A 22570-nucleotide genomic window follows, 5' to 3' on the forward strand; every position below is an offset into this window, starting at 1 on the left:
TAATGGCATACGTTTTAATTTCATTTAGGATACGTTTTGCATCCTTTGAAAATTGTTCTCTAATGTATGATTCCATCCTAATAATAAATGTCTAATTATCCGAAATCATTATAAATAGCATCATCGTCTTCGTGATGTCGCCCCGATTCAGAAAATATATAGTTATCCTTATCTGTATAAATACCAGCTCCAAAAACTCGAACTTCCGGTTGTTCATATACGCTCTATGGCGAAAAATCAATGACCGTAGCCAATACACAGTAACAATAAAATGTGCTGCTCACTAACGCCGCACGGACCTGTATATACGTGCTTGAGCTTATCGCGTCGCAAACATCGCCCGTGCTATAACCGAGTGTGCGGTATAGTGAGCGGCACTGTAACAAAGGTCCACTGTACTAATAGGTTGTAGAGTGGTTGTGACTTAGAGATCAATGATAATATTGTTTAGTCTTCTTTCAAGCAGAATGGGGTTTACAAAAAGGACTGTACAGAGGAAGTTTGCCAATTGAAATTACTTTTACATTCACTCCTAAAGTGTAAAAAAAATAGTATCCAATTGTAAAACCATCTCTAAACCGATCAACTATGATTTATGGAGTGTAATCTCTAAGATCAAAGTCAACATTGATGAGTTGGAAAAGGGATATTTGGCATCTCAAATTAGATGATTGAAATTAGGTACTGGTATGTTTGTCATAATATTATCTATATAAAGTTTGTGGTTATGCTGGTTGGTGTTCATGCTGTTGTTGAAAAGCTATGGTAATGTTCTTCAATAAACACAGCTGCGCTAAATTGTCTTCCAATATTTTAAATTAAGTTTTTTTATTCAAATATAATGGCTGGATGTTAAGGCAAGCAAATATGGTATGTATGACATAGTACTTGCTACAGTTTATTAAATATGGTGAAAAGAATAATTTATTATTATTTTATATGGTGCTTGATTTTTGTCTAGTTCAACCTGTTTAGATTAATTCTTTAGTTTCTAGATGTAGAGCATTTTAGAAAACTTTTACTGTCATCAAAATACATTGTAAATTTTGATGATTTCATGTTTCCATTTGTGATAATTTTCTGGGAATTCTTATTTATCTATGAGAATTAGGTATATTAATTCTAAATGTTCATAATTTTTATTATTATTAGTTTGAACTTTAATAATAAACTAAGAAATCAATATAAATACATAGCTTTTATCATAATCATTGAAAATTACATGTATATATTGATTGATAGATTCAGTATTTAATAATATAATTATTTTATAGCTGTACATCTACCTCTTTAATCAAACTGCTTTTTATTGTTGGAACATTTTCTATGGTAACTGTGTTGAGCAGGGACATGGAGTCTGTATGGAAAAGCTCAATCTTGGACATCTCAGTTTATGATTCCTCTGACTCCAACTCGTTTATTTACATATCAATATAAGATATAAATAATATATGTACTAATTGTATTTTTTGCTTGCAACATAAGACACAACTCTCAATATATCAGACTATTTTTTAGAACTATGACCTGTTAAAAGTTCAGAGTCAGTCCATTTTTATTGAATTCAATCCAGTAACTCAAGAATTGCTTTCAACTCAGACTTCACAGTCCTAGTGTTTATTTTGAAATTTTTCGTAACTGTTAAAATTTAACAGACTTTTCTAAGTGTGTAGCCATTAAATTTATAATAATTTTGGAGTTTCAATTCATTTACATTCAAGAAAATTAAATACTTTCAATGCTATTGTCCAGTTTAAGATTAACAAGTTTATTTATTTATTTATTTTTTACTATTTGGATAAGTTAGTAATTTTATCATTTATTACATGTTAGAAATTATAGTTAAATAAATTAAACTGCATCAGATGTATGTGAAAAGTTTTAAAATTTTTATTAATTTGCAGTGATAAAAAGTAACTTTCTGATTTCATTTATTACTTTGAAGTCAAAAGATATTTTGTTATTATTTTTTATATGTATATATATTATTGTTTAAAGAAATTTTGTATTTTCTAGGGGAATGTTTTAACATGTCTGAATGTTATCGTAATTATTTTTTATATTTTTTACTTAGCGACGAATGTCTGTTACTGAAGGAGGCATAAGATATCCTGAGATTTATGAAGGCGGAAAACCCAAATTGGGAGGTTTAATGGATCCAAGACAGGGAGTGGTCGATCGTAATTCACGCTGTCAGACTTGTGCTGGGAACATGACAGATTGCCCAGGACATTTTGGTCATATTGAACTTGCCAGACCAGTATTTCATGTTGGTTTCTTATCCAAGAAAATTATCAAAATTTTACGTTGTGTGTGTTTTTACTGTTCAAAGCTGCTTGTCTCGCCGGTAAGTATTCGTTATTTGATAAAACTAAATATATATTAAAATAAAGCAAACTTAAAAATTTTACTAAAAATTACTCAAAAACTGGAAAATATAAATCTAGAAGACATGGAGATAACCATTATAAATTCCAGAAAATGTTTAATAAAAATCGACTGCTTTTTGTTTCATTAAAACGTTTGCTGAAACTTATTATAGTTGTGTCTACATGTCTTTTTTTCAAAAATTTCAGAGATTTGAATTCATGATTCAGCTTTAATTCTTGAAATTAATATTGTTGAAGTAATTAAAATGAGCTGATTATTTTAATTAATAGAAATTAAATAATTTATATTAATAATATAATGAATTAACATCATCTCTAAACCCGATATATTAAAGCTAAATACCAACCAAATGTTGAAATTCTATCAAGCTAGTTTAAGGCTAATTACTAAATAAATTACGTAAGCAATTTGACTTTAGAGGGAGGGGTTAGGGGCCATCTTGTATTAACATTAATAATTATTATGTTAATACAAGATGGCGTTTAACTCCTCCCTCTAAAGTCAAATTGCTTACGTAATTTATTTAGTAATTAGCCTTAAACTAGCTTGATAGAATTTCGGCGTTTAGTTGGTGTTTAGCTATAATGAATTAACTAATTTATATTAAAAATATTGTTAATACATTCCTTAGATCAATAATTTTGTATTTGAGAAATGCTTTTTGTGAAATTTTTATTTAAAAAACTATAGATCTGATTACATGAATGATAATGTCAAAATGAAATTATATAGAAAAATATGATTTTTACAGTCTAACCCGAAAATTAAAGATATTATTGCAAAGTCTAAGGGACAAGCTAGAAGACGTCTTGCGCACGTTTATGATTTATGCAAAGGTAAAAACATCTGTGAAGGTGGTGATGAAATTGATACAAAAATGAATGAGGACAAACAAGGAGAGGAATCAGCTAAAAGAATTGTATGTGGAATTTGTGTATTTTCTATTTTTTTTCTTGTTATAAATATTAAAAATTTTGATAATGTTATTTAAAATCAACTCATTAATTTTAGGGGCATGGTGGATGTGGTAGATATCAGCCAGCAATTAGGAGAAGTGGGTTAGATCTCACTGCAGAATGGAAACATATCAATGAAGATTCACAAGAAAAGAAAATTCAGCTTACTGCCGAGAGAGTGTGGGAAATATTTAAACATATATCTGACGAAGAATGCTATATATTAGGAATGGACCCAAAACACGCTCGTCCCGATTGGATGATAATTACAGTATTACCTGTACCTCCTCTCCCTGTCAGACCTGCAGTTGTAATGTTTGGTTCTGCTCGAAATCAAGTAAGTGTTTCTTCTTACTATTTTATTAATGGAATGAAAAATGAAAAATTTATTCATTTTTCTAATTTACTTTAGAATTTTAAATGTCTTCCTCATTAGGGAAACTTTTTATAATAATACTTGTTTTTCTTACATTATAAAAATATTCATATGTATATTCCAGGATGATTTAACTCACAAACTCGCAGACATTGTTAAAGCTAATAATGAGTTGATTCGCAATGAACAAAATGGAGCAGCTGCGCATATTATAGCAGAAAATATAAGGATGTTACAATTTCATGTTGCTACTTTAATTGACAACGAATTGCCAAATTTACCAAAAGTAAGTTTTAAATTTTAATGTGAGGATTATATCATCATAACAGTTATTTACAATAATTTTGTATTTATGATAAATATGATAGTATATAAAAGATTTCATTTCATCTACAGTGTAAAAATTCTAAATGAATTAAAAATAATTTTTAATAAAATTAATAAGTTTCGTTAAATAGAATGCTGTATATTTTGTTTCAAAACTTGGTAATTTAATTTATACTATGATGATGTGTTAGATGTTTTTCTTCAGTTTAAGCCAAAACGAGTCTTTGAGATTGGATAATATTTAAAAATATAAACAAATTAAATTGCTCCTACTTTGAATCAGTTTGGACTAAGATCCAAATTAACCCAAACTGATTCCAACTGTAGATGGAATTATTTGAATGCAAGAATTGGTAACTATATGATGCAGAAGTTTTCACTGTGTCCAAAAACTTGTGCTACGTGTTTGAATAGTTTTTGTATGAGATACTTATGAACTCCATACACAGCACACAAACCAGTTAGAGTACTAAAAATCAGTCAGAAATTCTAATCACATAACAGTAACATGGAGCTATTGAGAGCATGTATGAGTTAGAGTAGACCCTTCTTTTTTCCCCACTCTGTTCCAAAGAATTCTTTTCAGGTAGGCAGGTTTCCATTTTATTGATGTTCTGTTTACTTTATAAAATTTTTATATCTGTAGTCTTATAATTTTTAATTAAATTGATGATTGCTACATGCTTCCTTCTCTTAAGATGTACAATACATTATGATTTAATCTGTTTGTTTTTTAAAGATTTTTGAATTTTTATTTTAAAATAATTATAACTAATAATAAAATATCATTTTTGGATAGGCAATGCAAAAATCAGGACGTCCATTAAAATCAATTAAGCAACGATTGAAGAGTAAAGAAGGAAGAATCAGAGGAAATTTAATGGGGAAACGTGTTGATTTTTCTGCTAGAACAGTTATTACTCCTGACCCTAATTTAAGAATTGATGAAGTAGGAGTTCCAAGATCAATAGCACAGAATTTAACTTTTCCAGAGATTGTAACACCTTTTAATATTGACAAGTAAGCTTATTCAATAATCATTTATAATTATGTAAATATTCTCAATTAACATGAAATATTAATTGATTAACTATAACAATTAAATAAATTTAAAATTTATTACTATTTATTTGTATTTTGTTTTTTATTAAAAATTAAGAATGCATGAATTAGTTAGAAGAGGAAATAATCAATATCCAGGAGCTAAATACATCATTCGTGACAATGGTGAAAGAATTGATTTAAGATTTCATCCTAAAGCAAGTGATCTTCATCTTCAATGTGGTTACAGAGTATGTATAATATTATCTTTAGTAATATATTTTTAAATAAAAATATTATTCATATGTTTAGATGTGTGTGAAATTTAAGTGAATATAATAGAAACTGTAAGATTTCGTGCTTCATCTTTTAAGAATGATTAGAAACATGTTAAGATAAAATTACATAATACAGTGGAACCTCGGTATATGTCTGTTTTAGAATACGTCCAATTCGGAATACATCCTGTTTGGACGAAACAAATTTTGCTTGGTATACGACTTAATTCAATTATACGCGCCATCTACGAACAAGTAGCACTATCGGTGTACTAGACCAGACTAGACGTTCATGGTCCCACGGTTTATAACTTTGTTAAATTTTTTCAGATTTTAATTTGTAAGTAAAATTTTATTATTTTTATTAACCCCTTTCGCAACGTTAGCAGATTTAACGTCTATTTTTCACGATTGTTGATATCGTCGTTCTCCGAATACGGTATGCAACAGTTAAATCTCGAAACACGCATGCCACCTTCATATTTCTCAACAATCTCTTTTTTCAGTTCCATTGTGATTCTAGTCATTCTTTTAGTTTTCTGTTGCTTTTCATTTGCCTTTTTGCAATTCATTATTAAATCAGTTTTTAAACAGATTATTAGCATTGATGAGAGTTTTATTTGATTTTGATTTAAGGATTTAAATAATATAATACAATATACTGTAATAACTTAAAAAATAAATTTCATTGTAGATTTTTAATTAATGTGCTCAAACAGTGCTTAAATTATTTTACAACCCCATTAATATATCATATCAAGAGGGGTTTTTTTTTACATGAGAACAGATTAATCATTTTTACATTACTTCTTATGGGAAAGGTTGGTTTGGTATACGTCCTATTCGGTATAAGTCCAAACATCAGGAACGGATTAAGGTCGTATATCGAGGTTCCACTGTATTGAATAATCATTAATCAAACAAACAAAATATTTGTCATGAATACTTTCAAATAAATTTCTCCTGCTTTTAGTATAGAATTTGTTTAATAGAAATTTTTAGTTTACATTTTGCTTTTGTTTTGACACAGTTTATAAAACTTCTATACATTATTTTAAGTTAAAAAGATAAACAAAATAGATATTTGAAAATATAATTTTTATAAGAATTTACACACATACAACAGTTAAATCTAGATAATTTATATATCAAATTAAAATAATCCTTAAACAGTCTGTCTGAAGTAATCCACCTATCACTTTATCTGCATTGTGGATATGGTCATGTTTTAGCTTGAAAGCCTTAAAATTGTATGAAAGTTTTTATAAATTAAATGATTTTTATGATTGGAGAATAAAAATTATGAACTTAATAAATAAAAACATCTACTTACAGACCTCAATATTTTTTTTAACATTTATTCTGTTTAGAAAAATTGTTTATAAAATATTATTAGCCAAATTTATAATTATCATATTGATTTCATAAGAGAAACAAAAAATTTATTGATAAATAAATAGGAATAAAGTTACAAATACTGTAAATACTGCAAAGAGAATCACTACTATACTACAAATAAATAATAAAGACAAGCAAAACCAAAAATAGCGGGGTTTTGTTTTTTGTTTTTTTTTTTGCAATTCATCACATTTTAACAATTGTTATAGACAGACTTCAGTAAAGCATTGAAATCAAATTATACATCAGAGTTAAACTAAATGAAAGTATTTTACTTTTTTTACAGGTTGAAAGACATGTTCGTAATGGAGATGTTATTATTTTTAACAGACAGCCAACTCTACATAAAATGTCTATGATGGGTCACAGAATTAGAGTATTACCATGGTCAACATTTCGACTAAATCTTAGGTATGACGTAGATTTAATTAAGCATTAAAAAAAAGTTGCATAAGATGAAGTAATGTCGATATTTAAAATGAATGTGTTTTGAATTATTTGGCATGTATCCGATAACATTGTCTTTCATTTTTATCAATGGTTTCTTTTGATTGTGTGGCTCATTTTAAATGTTCATTTCTCCAGATTTGAAACTTTTTTGTTATCTCTACTGGTTCCTTCTCCAAATATCATATTAATGTTATGGTTGCTTCTGCTGTGTTATGTTGAAGTTTAAACTGTTGTGTAAGGAAGTTAATTGAATTTGATTCTGATACATTTTTCATTTTAAAATATATTTCATATAGGTTTAAATCAACTTCAGAAAATAAATGAAGCTTGCAGTCTGTTGTACTTAATAATTTGTTATTTGTTATTACATGTATGATTTATTTTTTATGAATTAAAATTAAAATATACCACTCTACAAAACCTCTATTTCATGTGCAACAACCTTGTTTATTAATCTAATGTTTTTATATGTCTGTTTGATATGATTAGTTGTGATAATGTGAATGAATGTTTAGTAATTTGTATAGCTAATAAATAATTTGACCATTTGTTTTATTTTCTTGGTAGAAGATCCTGTATTCATTTTTAAACTTCCAAATGTTTGAAATTTTTAAGCACACATCATTCTAGAATGCCTTCTTGTAAATTTAAACCATCTACTTTCATATTTTTATTTTATAATTCCTATTTATTATTTGTTTCTAATATTGGAAACAATTTTTCATATACTAGTTATACTTCTTGTTTAGCTTTCACTTTTGCACAATGTAACTTTTTAATTATTTTTGGATGAGAGGTGTACTCGTCCCTGTTTTAGCATCGTTTTTGTGTTCCTTTAATTTAGTACATAGTGCTAGTATGTTACATAGATCTTAATATGTTTCGCACACATTTTCATTTCTTTTGTTTTTTTCTATTAAAGACAGCTGATACATGCTGTTTGTCTATTTCATCCTTCCTCTCCTTTTCAATCTTGTGAAATTACATGTTAAGAAAGAAAAAAACTTCATTCTTTTTCCTATAATTTTGTCCCGACTCTTGTATTAATTTTTATAAAATAATATCTTCATGCAGTTACATAATAATCTTTTAACTTTATGTATGTATATATAACCATAATGTGAATAATCATTATAATATTCTTTTTTTAGTGTAACAACACCTTATAATGCAGATTTTGATGGAGACGAAATGAATCTTCATGTTCCACAGTCATTAGAAACAAGAGCAGAAGTTGAAGAATTAGCTTTGGTACCTAGACAAATCATTACTCCACAATCTAATAAACCTGTAATGGGAATTGTACAGGATACACTGACAGCTGTCAGGAAAATGACAAAAAGAGATGTGTTTCTAGAAAAGGTAAACTATTTACATACTTTTCAGTCATATATTGATTATTTTAGTAATGTCCGATTTGAATTTGGGATTATAGTAGTTAATGATATTGCTTTAAAATATTCAATCCAAAAATTAATGTAGATGAATTAATTGTACACAGATTTATTTAATAAAATACAAAAAGTACTTTGTGTTTCTTCAAGGTCAGAAGAGTTTCACTAAGTTGATGAGTAGGCTAGTTTAGGTTCTTAATTTGTTTGAAAATAATAATAAATTGTTAAATTAGAAAACCAGAAAAAGTTATCCAAATTTTGTACCTCCAGCTGCTGTTTTTATTTTATGGAATCAAATGTTTTCAGAAGTCTTAATTAAAATATTTTAGCATTTACCTGAAATAGTATTCTGTAAGTTCATGTTGTTGCATTTCAAAAGTAAAAATATAGAACTGCCTACTTAGTGATTGATTAATTGTTTTGAGTATCTTCTAAATCAGAATTTGTATAGTCTTGTTCAATTTTGTCTATCACAGGCTTTGCTGTATTACATTTATCTCTTATGAAAAGTTTTTTACTTTGTGAAATATTATTTATTGTATTTTTAAGATAATGCTTTAAAAATATATCTTATCTAGCATTTTAAAACTGTTAAAAACAGAAAAATGTTGAATACTAAGCCAATTAAGCATAAGATCATTTTATATTTAAAAAAATTTAATAAATAAGCATAATTAGAATATAGATTTATATCATAAATATAAATTTAAAAATCTATGAATTGTAATATTTTGGAAACTAAGATAGCTCATAAAATATTTTAATATAATTTTACGTATTGAAATTTCCTAGGATCAAATGATGAACTTGTTAATGTATTTACCCATATGGGATGGAAAAATGCCAATGCCAGCTATTTTAAAACCAAAACCTTTATGGACTGGAAAGCAGTTATTCTCATTAATAATTCCGGGTAATGTCAATCTTATTCGTACCCATAGCACTCATCCCGATGATGAAGACGATGGCCCTTACAAATGGATTTCTCCTGGTGATACAAAGGTCAGTATAATGTTTTTTATTTTTAGTATTAAGTTTATAATAGTTTATATTTAGTAGTTATAACATCAATATAATTGAATATAATAATTTTATATTTATGAATTTTTTATTTATAAGGATAGCATTATTTACTAATATGTTTTACAAAAATTAATTAACTTATCCTTGACATTAATTATTTCGAAATTGTTAAACTTAAAACTTGCTTATCAATCTATTTTTACAATACTCATGGACGTAGCTGCTAGGAGTATCATTCCCCACACCAATGTGCTTTTGTTTTATTGAGCATTTTATTTCCATAATACATAGAATATATTGTTAATATATATATATTCTACTGTGTATTATGTTTCATGAAAAACCTTACTATTATTTTTAAAAAAGTTTTATTATTTACTTCTTCTATTTTGTAAAAACTCTAAAATTGTTTAGATTTATTACAAACTTTTTAAAATTTCTTTTACAGGTTTTAATTGAATATGGAGAATTAATAAGTGGAATTGTATGCAAGAAAACAGTAGGATCTGCTAGTGGTTCTTTGATGCATGTTGTTTTTGCAGAATTGGGATATGAGGTGGCAGGAGCATTCTATGGTCATATTCAGACCGTTGTAAATAATTGGCTTTTGTTAGAAGGTCATACAATTGGCATAGGTGATACTATTGCTGATCCTCAAACTTACGTGGAAATTCAGAATACAATTAAAAAAGCAAAACAAGATGTGACTGATGTCATAGAAAAAGCTCATAATGATGAATTGGAACCAACACCTGGAAACACTTTACGACAGACTTTTGAAAATCAGGTTATTTTTAATAAATTGAATTTTTGAAGTCAAAATATTATTGCCAAATAAATGTTTAAAAGTTTGATAATGATTGTGATATTATTAAAACAGGTGAATCGTATTCTTAATGATGCTCGTGATAAAACTGGTGCAAGTGCACAGAAATCATTGTCAGAATACAACAATTTTAAGGCTATGGTAGTATCTGGTGCTAAAGGATCTAAAATTAATATATCTCAAGTAAGTTTTTAATTTTAATTGCTTTCGAATTTAAGTATATTTAGATGTATAATTGAAGCTATTATATACGCCACTTAATATTTTAATAATTCATCCCATTTTCCATCAAAATGAATTGTTCTGACTCCAGAAAAATGCTATTAATGATTTTTTAATATTGTTCATGCTAACAAATTGGTATTTAAGAATTTTCAGTTGTCATTGGTACTATTCAAAATGTTTTAAATGGAATTAATTACTATAAAATTAAAAATTTGATTATAAATTGTAGAGCACTAGGTCTTACATTTTCATTTTCAGACATATTTATATTTCTAAATAACTATAATAATAAATATATTTTGCATATTATAAATTACTTAAAATTTATTTGGAATTATATTAATACTACATTAAAGAATAATTTCTCAACTTAATTTGAAAACAAATTCATTTATGTTTAAATTACATTCAGATCAGAACAATTCTAATCACATGCCAAGTAAACATACTTTGTAAACATGGATGGTGAATAAATTTGTGCATAGTATTTTGAATAGATTTAAGTTTACAGTTTAAATAATGATAAAACATCTTATATTTTCTTGTGTAAAGTTTTGAATTAGATTGGTAGAGTGAACTCAAAAGCTTATATTTTCATAGGTTATTGCATGTGTAGGGCAACAGAACGTAGAAGGTAAACGTATACCTTTTGGATTTCGCAAGCGTACCCTTCCACATTTTATCAAAGATGATAATGGTCCAGAAAGTAGAGGATTTGTTGAAAACTCATATTTAGCAGGTCTCACACCTTCAGAATTCTTTTTCCACGCTATGGGTGGAAGAGAAGGTCTTATAGATACTGCTGTAAAAACTGCTGAAACAGGTATTTTTTATGCATTTATTTTATTTATTCATATATATATATATATAAAATAAATTTATAAATTTTACTGTATGTTGTATTAAATGTGTTTTTTTTTTAATAAAGTTCTTATATGAAGCCAATGTTAGCATCTTTAGTCTTAATTATTCTTATTTTAGTTTTAATATTTAAATTTAAAAATGCTGTTTTTATTTAATGTTATATTTTAGGTTACATTCAGAGACGTTTAATAAAAGCTATGGAAAGTGTAATGGCCACTTATGATGGAACTATAAGAAACAGTGTTGGTCAAGTGATTCAGTTGAGATACGGTGAAGATGGTTTGGATGGGTCGGCTGTTGAATTTCAGAGCCTTCCAACGCTTAAACCTTCGGATAAAGCATTTGATAGCCGGTTCAGATTTGATGCTACAAATGAAAGGTAAAACAAAGTCACATTAGTATTCAATAAAGAACATGTACCGGTACTTGCATAAATTTTTTAATTCTAAATTTGCTATTATATATTCGTAGCTTTTAATTTGTACTTATATGAATACTGTGTATACATATAAAGAAATATTTATCCTAGTCTGTAAGATATATATAAAATTCTATTTTGATCATATACAGTGAAACCTGCATTAAGCGAATGTCTATACTTAGCAGATAAACCTTTTGATCCTAATATAGTAATATAATTGTTGATTTTTTTTCTTATCTTGATTAGTGAACACTGTCTTCAGTGGATGACAGATAAAAATTTTCTACCCTGTCTAGTTTCCAAAACATAAGGGGATAGTACGGTAAATGGCACATTTTCTATAAATATTATTTTAAACTTTTTTTTAATGCTTAGGTTCCGTTGTTTTATGGACTTCCTGTCCATAAACTTGTCAGATGAAATTTTCAGGTAGTACTCTTGACAGGTCATGTCAAATATTAACAGACTGTTACTTGTGTATCTCCATTGTATAAATGGAAATGAGGCTCTAAGAAGATCAGAATTTTGAAGGAAAGGATAACATAAGTTGTCTGCCTTAACTACCTCGATCATCCAGCATGCCTATTGTCTGGGGACCTAGGATCAAATCTGGGTGAGCTAAACAAAAATTTTTTATGAGTGATCTTTCCCAGATGTCAGTCTTTGTCATCACAGTAGGCCTGGTTGCAATTGATAGTTTTAGAAGAAAAAAAGACTAAGTTTTAGTTCCCACAGAACAGAAAGAATAAAAAATAGGATGGATCAAATGAATCTTTTTGTGTGTTAGAAAGCTTAATTAGCAGACTCCATAAAGTTGCCTGCCTGACTTGTAGAAATTATTGTTTTGAGTACCATTCCAGACTAGATCTTTCCTTCTACCTTTCTATCAAAATTATTATTAAGCTTAATAATTTTTCATGTTTAAATTCTGAACATTTTATACTGAGGAACTTAATAATGCTGTATAACACCAAGGGAAAATACAAATATAAATGAAAGCTTTTTAAATAAGGAAATTCTTTATGGTTTATGGAGATTGTTTCAACCAAGCTTCATTATAAATAATCTTTTGTGTACTTACTTGTTCATTATTATTGATAGATTTACTTCATGTATAATTAAAAGTTTTTTCTCTAATTCTGTTTTAAGTTGAAATTTATTAAATTTTAATATGAATATCTAATTTCTCGTTTCTAGACATTTAAGACGTATTTTTCACAGAAGATGTTGTCAGAGAAATGATGGGAAGTGCCACTGCTTTGAGTGAATTAGAAAAAGAATGGGAAAGATTAGAAAAAGACAGAAGAGTTTTACGTACAATATTTCCTACTGGTGATAGTAAGGTATGCAAATTATATAATGATCAAAGCTTATTTTAAATTATTTAATATATTCTGTGTGTATAAGTTTTATATGCATATATATATATATATATACATACACACACACACACACAAAATACATTAAATCATTTAATATAGTATCCCAGGAGTGAAAAGATCAATATTCTGGGAGTTAAAAAGATATTTTATTTTAAGCAAAAAAGTTCATATAAACATGTGCACTATTTCTAATGGTTTCAGAGATTCTATCAGCAACATCTCAACCACATTTTTTCAAATTGGTGGGTGTCATGGTGGTGCCCATTAACTGGTCACCAAGATCTTCAATGTAATGTAATCCTGTTAAATTTTTGTTTATGGGATCAAATGAAGTGTACTCAAGAAAGCTGAATGCAAAAGATCAACTGCTAGCTTGCATAATGGATACTGATGCCCATATAAAAGAACATGCAAATACACTCAGACAAGCAACAGATCATGTTCTCATGAGTAGAAGAATGCATTGAAATTGACAGTGAAATTTTTGAAAATTGTAAACTGTTGGAAATTTGTCATTTGAAAAATATTCAAATGCCTGTGTCTTGAAACTATTTGGGATAGTGCATATGTTTGTATTATATGCAATGAATTCTTAAAAATCAGTTTATGACCTCTTAGTTTTAAGTATAATTAATATTTCCATATAGGATTACACTTATCATTCATCATTTTTCCTAAAATGTAGAGATGTGGGAATTTAAATTCAATTTTAAGTATAAGTAATATAATACCATTAAAGGTTTAATGTATTATATAATAAAGCTACTATGAAATATTTTTCAAAATTTGTTTGAAATTTTGTTTCTTAAATATTGCAGATTTATTTATTTAGTGAAATTATATTAGTCATGAAAAAATGCATGTGCACCTTTTTATATATATTTAATTATTTTTTATTTCTTAATTTCCCATTGCTAATTACCTTGATTAAAGCAATATTTGGCAAATATTTTACTAAATATAGAATTTTTAAAATGTAGCATGTATTCTTTTAAAAATAAACTTTACCGTTTTATTAAATCATTTTAATAAAAAATTATGTGTAATATCTCGTGTCTAATGGAAGTATCCCTTGTTTTTTTTTACATGTGGATTTAAAATCTAACACAGCAAAAATTTAAGTCTAAAAGATTGACCTTATTTTATTTGCTTGATAACTTCACTCATCAAATTGAATATGCCATTTGTAGATTATGAACATAAGGGGGAAGAAACTTCATATCATTTGATATTTATAAATAAATTCAGAAAATGGACTTCATAAAAGAACTTCTTTTAATTATTATTATTAATTTTTTTGAGTTTCATAAATTTCTATAAAATTTCTATAAAATGCATTCTATTAAAAAGATATTTCCATAAAGTTGAAACTTTACCAAAAAATTAAAATATTATGGTTAAATAATCTAATCAGAAATATCCAATATTGACATCATACGATTGTAAAAATTGAGACTGACTGACAGACTTTATAAATATTTTGTCATTTGCAAACAAAAATAAACTGTTAAATAATGTAGATTTTATGTATATTTTTTAGGTAGTATTACCTTGTAATTTACAAAGAATGATATGGAATGCCCAGAAAATCTTTCATGTGAATTTAAGAGCTCCTACAGACCTGAGTCCATTGAGAGTCGTACAAGGTAATTTTTATTAAAGATTTCATATCTGTTTTGTAAAATGTAAAAACTATAATTTTATTTAAAAATTTGGTAAATTTAGAAACAACGATATTAAAATTTAACAAATAGGGAGAATGTCAAGAATGTAATATGATATAACTTAAACTTTTAAATTTTCAAATAATAATTTACAGGACTTGAAAGTTTAAATCGTCATCAAACATCTCGCACAATACAGAATGGTTACATTTATTGGGTTGTTTGGAAAGTTCGTAGCGATTTTTGATAGCTGACAGTTGAGACACCGATTGACGCAAAAATGATTAGAATTGTACAAACCAATGAATATTACGATAAATGACCTTGAGACGCGTCCGTTACAAAAAAACCGTTAAGATTATTCAAATAGCGTTTAATTTGGCTCATTGCAAAAATGGATGCGAACAACGTGCATTATCGACACTTGTTTCTTTTCTTTTTTCGTAAACGCAAAAATGCTGTACAAACAGCAAAAAAGATATGTGATGTTTATGGTGGGAGTGCTGTATCAGAATCAACTGTTCGAAAGTGGTTTGCAAAATTTAAAACGGGTAATTTCAGCCTTGAAGATGCTCCTCGCTCAGGAAGACCTCCTGTTATTGAAGAGGACCAGATCAAAGCATTATTGGATGAAAACCCTCATTACACAACTCGAGAGATTGCAGACATAGTGAAGTCATCAAACAGTACTGTATTTCAACATCTAAAGAAGCTCGGATACGTGAATCGTTATGACATTTGGATACCTCACGACTTAACGGAAAAAAACTTACTGGATCGCATCTCCATTTGTGATTCTCTTGAAAGACGAAATGAAAATGACCCTTTTCTGAAGCGTTTAGTGACAGGTGATGAAAAGTGGATCATTTATAACAACATCAGCCGAAAACGATCGTGGGGTAAGAAAAATGAATCACCATTAAAAACTCCAAAGGCCGGTCTTCATCCAAAGAAGGTCATGCTCACTGTCTGGTGGGATTGGAAAGGAATCCTGTACTATGAGCTGCTTCCACAGAATCAAACAATTGATTCTGATAAGTATTGTTCCCAATTGGATAAGCTGAACATGGCAATTAAAGAAAAACGTCCGGAACTGGCCAATAGAAAAGGCATTGTGTTTCACCAAGATAATGCCAGACCTCACACGTCTTTACGAACACGCCAAAAATTATTGGAACTAGGCTGGGATGTTTTACCCCACCCCCCTTACTCACCCGACCTTGCCCCGTCGGACTACCATTTGTTCCGTTCTCTACAAAATTCCCTTCATGATAAAAACTTTGATACTTTGGAAGCTTGCAAAAACCACGTGGATCAGTTTTTCGCGGAAAAAACTGGAAAGTTCTACGAAGAGGGTATCATGAAGCTGCCCCATAGATGGCAACACGTCATTAAAAACAATGGCGCATACATAATGGAATAAAAGTATATTTTTAGTATTAAAACAATTTCTTTTATTTCTCTTAAAAATCGCTACGAACTTTCCGAACAACCCAATATTTCAAGATTATAAAAAGTATCTTCCCTGTAATGACAAATAAAATATGTCAGCATATTCTACGACACCACATTCTTTATAAAACAAAGAGGGATGTAAAGAACCCATAGTTATTTTACAACAAAACACACAAATAATACAAAACCACTTTAACATGGTACATGGTGTCAAATGCTTTTCTTTATTTTATATGTAGTTTCCATTTGTTTTGATTCTCCGTGCACATTTACAAAAGAGATCCAATATTTATCACATTTTCTAGAAAATACCATGCAGCATTGGTGAACAACTTATCTTAAACTTCATAACATGTTTCATATATTTGTTTTAATGGATATATTAGAACTTTTTCAAGGACAACATTCCGGATATTAAGAGAAATATTAGAAATACATTACACAAAAGTCTAGAAATTCTAGTCCTTAATCGCAACATTATTATTGCTTTCTTTAGTGTGATATAAAATGTGTTACACATTTATTATTATTGCTGTCATTAGACATTAGAAGGAAGATTTTAACATTTTACATATTGAGGTGGTCGAATAGCTTCTGAAGAAAGGTTGATTCTTCCATGGAATTGTTAATTCCTTTTTATTACACTTTTTATGTATTCTCTTTTGAAAATTTTTTATAAATTTTCTAATTTGAACTTAATTCTCCTGGCTGCTTTTTTATCAAATTCAACTATTTTCATGATGATATACGAGGCATTGACAAACAAAGCAGGTGTAGAAATGGGCAAAATGACATCCACAAGTGTACAACATTACATGATATCAAAGACATGTGCTAGATAAAGCAGAATATTAGCTAATTGAAGGTCAGATAATTAAAACTTTATTTTTATAGACATCATAAATATCCAGAATGTGACTTCATTTTAATATATTTATTCATATGATTAATGTTCATAAACTCTGAATAAAATTTAATAGTTTTAATTGCAAATCTAACTTGTTTTTTATTATAAAATTTAAGTTACTTTGCAATTCTTTTTTTTTTTTTTTTTTTTTTCAAAACTAAGAATTATACATATACTGAAAATTACATTTTGTAAATTTCTAATCTTCAAAGTTGTTAAATTTATTTGAAAATCAAATTAATGTTTTTGTATATGTATAATCTAAAACATTAGTTTATAACTAGAAATTATTTATTTTTAGGTGTAGAAGAACTAGTCAAAAAATTAGTGGTTGTTCCTGGCGAAGACAGACTCAGTGTTCAGGCCAACGAAAATGCCACTTTACTTTTCCGTGCATTATTACGTTCGACATTGTGTACAAAACGAGTTGCAGAAGAATTTCGTCTGTCTACTGAAGCTTTTGAATGGCTGTTGGGTGAAATTGAAACAAGATTTCATCAAGCTCAAGTAAATATTCAGTTTTGTTGTTAGAAATCAAACTGATTATTTTTATTCAAAATCTGTGTTTTTTTTTTTTTAAGGTGCAACCAGGAGAAATGGTTGGAGCATTGGCAGCTCAATCTTTGGGAGAACCTGCGACTCAGATGACCCTAAATACTTTTCACTACGCTGGTGTCTCAGCTAAAAATGTAACTCTTGGTGTTCCTCGATTAAAAGAAATTATCAATATATCCAAGAAACCAAAAACTCCCTCTCTAACTGTTTTCTTGACGGGAGCTGCTGCAAGAGATGCTGAAAAGGCAAAGGTATCATTGCTGACATATTTTAAATTAAACGTGTAATTTTTAATTCAATATTTTTTGCAATTTGAGGAATGTGTGTGATATTGGTGTAATGAAAAATATCAAGTTGTATAAGGATATATTATAACTAGAATTTAATGTTTATTTTTTTTAAACACGTTAACTGTCATTTGACATGCTGGCTGTCGTACTGGTTAGGGCCTCACAGAGCCACCGACTGCCGGCCGTCGCCTGACATCGCTATAACCAATGTAGTTTCACTCAAGGTTAAATTATCCTGGCTTCATAAGACGTTGTTTTACATCCTAGTGGTGGCCTCTTGCAGACGTCTATGAACTTGGTTTCTGACTGCCGACCATCGAACCACCCCATGAGTCTCGTGAAGGGGTTCAGCAGTCGGTGGTCAAACCACTTCATCTGATAGTGTTTTTTTTTAATAGTGAATAGTTAAAACAAGGAAAAATATAAAAAACTAGTTTAATTATTCTCTTTTGTTACATATAAAGTAATTAATATTAAATATTAAATAGCCTGTGGTCATATAGTCTCCGGTTTCAGGCCATACGGCCAGTTATTGTTGATATATTTTTTTTATCTTCATTCTACTGACTGTTATGTAATGACCCTTCTATTTATATCATAATAAAATATTAAATATCAAATTTTCTCATTGTGGCCTGAAAAAACAGAAAATATCATATTACAGGTGGCAGTACGTTAACTGCCACCTGTAATATGATATTTTAAATAATTGTTTGTAAAATATATTTCATATTTTTTAACATAAAAATAGCAATTTATCAAAAATTCATTGATTGAATTCTTAATAGTTAAAATTAAAATAAATGAAATTTTTTCAGGATGTATTGTGCCGTTTAGAACATACCACGTTACGTAAAGTCACAGCTAATACGGCTATTTATTACGATCCTGATCCTCAACACACCGTCATAGCTGAAGATCAAGAGTTTGTAAATGTTTACTATGAAATGCCAGATTTTGACCCTCAAAGAATTTCACCATGGCTGCTGCGTATTGAATTAGATCGTAAACGTATGACCGATAAAAAACTCACCATGGAACAGATTGCTGAAAAAATTAATGCTGGATTTGGAGATGATTTGAATTGTATTTTTAATGACGACAATGCTGAAAAACTTGTCTTGCGTATTCGAATAATGAATAGTGATGACAGTAAACTTCAAGAAGTAAAGTTTTGTTTTTATTCACATTAAACTGAAATATTTTTTTGATTCATTGTAAAATTATTATTATTTTTGTGTTTAGGAAGAAGATCAAGTAGACAAAATGGAAGATGATGTGTTTTTAAGATGTATTGAAGCTAATATGTTGAGTGATATGACTTTACAGGGTATTGAATCTATCACAAAGGTTTGTAAAACTTGTTATAGTTATATTAAAATTTTAAATATTTAAAAACTACTTCAGTAAAATGTAATAAAATTTCAGTAAACTAATTTTAATTATAAATTTGATTTATAAGACCACAAAATTAAAAATTATTTTCTGCATTGAATCTTTCAAATTTAATTCAATTTATTGTAAATTTGAATTATTTTTAGAGAATTTATTTAATTCTTTAATGTTCTAAGTTTAAGTTAAGCACATCCCATCCATTTTAGACTTACTTATTATCAATACATATCGGTGTTAGTCTTTATTTATTTTGTATATTTGGTAATGCTCACCTGTCGTCATGTGTAATAAAATCCAATAGTGTTAATATTTGGACTCTGAAATTTGTGTGTGATTTAGAAGTCTAAAATTATAATAATTTTATATCTTCTTATATTGTAACTTAAAATAATTAGAAAATCATCTAAGTAAAAGGTAAAAAAAATTCATATAACTATCTTTCATGTTTATTGTATTTTGTGTTAAAATCTAGCTTTTCTGTAAAATATTTAGAATTCCAAAGCTATTTTGGTATCTTTAAACAGTAGATTGTTTTCTTATCAATTTTGGTTACAAAGAAATCTTAGTTTTTCCTAAATTTTTCTTCGTAAAAAAATTTAAGATAAGATCACAAATGATATAATGTTTCAACTGCATGTATGATTTTTCTATGAAGTGTTTTATTGTTGTGTAGACTGGGAATGTTATGAAAATCCATTTCGCTACTTTCGTAAAATTTCTCTAGTATATACATATATTTTAATATACAAATGGTACTTAGCCTTTTGTTATGGATGCAATAAGTCTCATTTGTATTGTATCTTTATCTGCAATCCTACAGTTTTGAGAATAGTTCAATGTATAATGTCTCACCAGAAGAGCTCAAAATTACTGCTGCTTGGTTTGTATGAAAATTGAACAAAGCACTAATGATATGTATACTTCAGTATGTAGTGTGTTATATATAACTACAGTCATTATTTGTAACTTCAAAAATTTTGTGTGCGCCAAAGAATGATTGTGACAACTTGAATTTAAAAGAGCATGCTTGTCTGAAAATGTTTCCGATAGAATCTTATACTTTAGTTTTTATATATTTTGCTAGATCAGTTTGTGGGCAATACTTTTATTTAGATATTTTTTTAATCAAATGCTTAAAAGAAATCTCTGGTAACACAATAATTTAATCCCAAACAAGTGGAATTATTGGGAATCCTTAGAACAGATTTTGGGAACAGGATATGTGCATGCATACTTGTTGCACTGTTTATATTTCGTAAAGCATTTGGTTTATAATTTATACCTTTATTAATGAATATAATTATTATTAGTAAAAATGCAAATTCTATTTAAATTTAGTCTGCTGTGAAAGGATCAGTGAACTTGTTTTACTTTTAACATTTCTAACAAATGTCTTTCTGCTCTAATCATGTGTTATAAAAAATAAATTATTTTGCAGGTATATATGCATCTACCCACTACAGATAATAAAAAACGAATTGTGATTACCGAAACGGGAGAATATAAAGCAATTGCCGAATGGTTACTGGAAACCGACGGTACCAGTCTGATGAGAGTTTTGAGCGAAAGGGACGTAGATCCAGTTCGGACTTATTCTAACGATATTTGTGAAATATTTTCGGTATGTCAAATTTGCATACATACAGATGATAAATTTTGAAACTGGTTGTAAATTCTATATCTTGGTTTTTTAGGTTCTTGGCATAGAAGCTGTAAGAAAGGCGGTAGAAAAAGAAATGAACCACGTAATTTCATTTGATGGTTCGTATGTAAATTATAGACATTTGGCCCTTCTTTGTGATGTTATGACAGCAAAAGGTCATTTAATGGCTATAACACGTCATGGAATAAATAGACAAGACACGGGAGCTCTGATGCGCTGTTCATTTGAAGAAACAGTAAGTAATTTTCATATAAAAAAATTTTTTAATAGTTTTTTAAATTAATGAATTATATATAAATCACTTCTGTGTAAGAAGCATTTATAAATTTAATTATACTGAATATGATCCACTCATTTGCCAAATTGATTAACGCCACAAAACAAAGTGGAGAAATTGATAAAATTTTTTAAAATAATGTATATTTTTTTAAACTGTTAGTTTTAAATAAACTTTTAAAAATATAGAAATAACGATTATTTCAAGGATATTCTAATGGAGTAAATTGATTTGGCCCACGAATTGCTCAGTTTTACTAAATGTCATTTTCGTAGTAGTTTGATGTTCTTTCAGTTATACAACAATAAAAACAGTTTTCTTTTTAGTCTTGTCACTCTTTCTGCTGTTATCATTCTATATTCTCTTCTATAGTTTTTCAAAATTCTATATCAAGTGTTTTGAAAACACAGTAGAGCGTCATTTATCCGAATCAGTTGGGGACTGGGGTTGTTTGGATAACCGATTATGTACAAAAAAATATATTAACCTATCCGATGTTGAAATTTTTCTGTCGCGTGTCGCTTTGTGTTGAATTTTGGTCGATGTTTAGCCTAACATAAATTTTTAAAAATAATCGTGGCTATTGTATCGTTAAAAATTATTTCTTTATTTTGTACAAACAAAATAAATATATTGAAAAATTAAAAATGAAAAAATTATATTTTGGAAGTTAATCTGGTATCGAAAACGTTCGATTCGGCACGACACAGTCCAACTGGAACCCTTTCAGTTGATTGACTTTCGGATAAATGATGCTCTACTGTAGCAGCAGAAACTGACAAGAGAATTCAGCATTAAAGTAGATGTAAGAGATGCCTTCACTTTTATGATTTTGTGGTGTCTTTGTCTTCACATAGAGAAAGATAACTGGTCAAACAATTTAATTATAAAACTTGTTATATTTTGATGTTTTGTTTAAAACAACAGATGGTATGGATAGTAACTCAAAGTTTATTTCCAGCATCCAATACCTTAGAATAGTCGTCGTAATGGGCCATATCTCATACATTTA

At 28.2% G+C, this 22570-nt stretch overlaps 1 protein-coding gene across 1 annotated transcript in view; it reads left to right on the forward strand.

Moving 5' to 3' along the window:
* Positions 1-22570, forward strand: part of LOC136971686 (DNA-directed RNA polymerase II subunit RPB1-like) — a 39939-nt gene that overhangs the window by 15148 nt on the left and 2221 nt on the right. The window contains 22 exon segments of the mRNA XM_067266161.1: positions 2075-2347; positions 3143-3310; positions 3403-3684; positions 3848-4009; positions 4850-5070; positions 5210-5342; positions 7054-7178; positions 8369-8579; positions 9404-9613; positions 10083-10421; positions 10515-10643; positions 11286-11508; positions 11718-11928; positions 13168-13189; positions 13191-13313; positions 14893-14998; positions 17680-17885; positions 17960-18184; positions 19042-19389; positions 19469-19573; positions 21057-21239; positions 21313-21516. Coding sequence (XP_067122262.1) covers positions 2075-2347; positions 3143-3310; positions 3403-3684; positions 3848-4009; positions 4850-5070; positions 5210-5342; positions 7054-7178; positions 8369-8579; positions 9404-9613; positions 10083-10421; positions 10515-10643; positions 11286-11508; positions 11718-11928; positions 13168-13189; positions 13191-13313; positions 14893-14998; positions 17680-17885; positions 17960-18184; positions 19042-19389; positions 19469-19573; positions 21057-21239; positions 21313-21516 — 4209 coding nt within the window.

The sequence above is a fragment of the Centruroides vittatus genome, unplaced genomic scaffold (assembly GCF_030686945.1).
Source record: "Centruroides vittatus isolate TY-2023 unplaced genomic scaffold, ASM3068694v2 contig_2682, whole genome shotgun sequence".
In the NCBI taxonomy this organism is placed as follows: Eukaryota; Metazoa; Arthropoda; class Arachnida; order Scorpiones; family Buthidae; genus Centruroides; species Centruroides vittatus.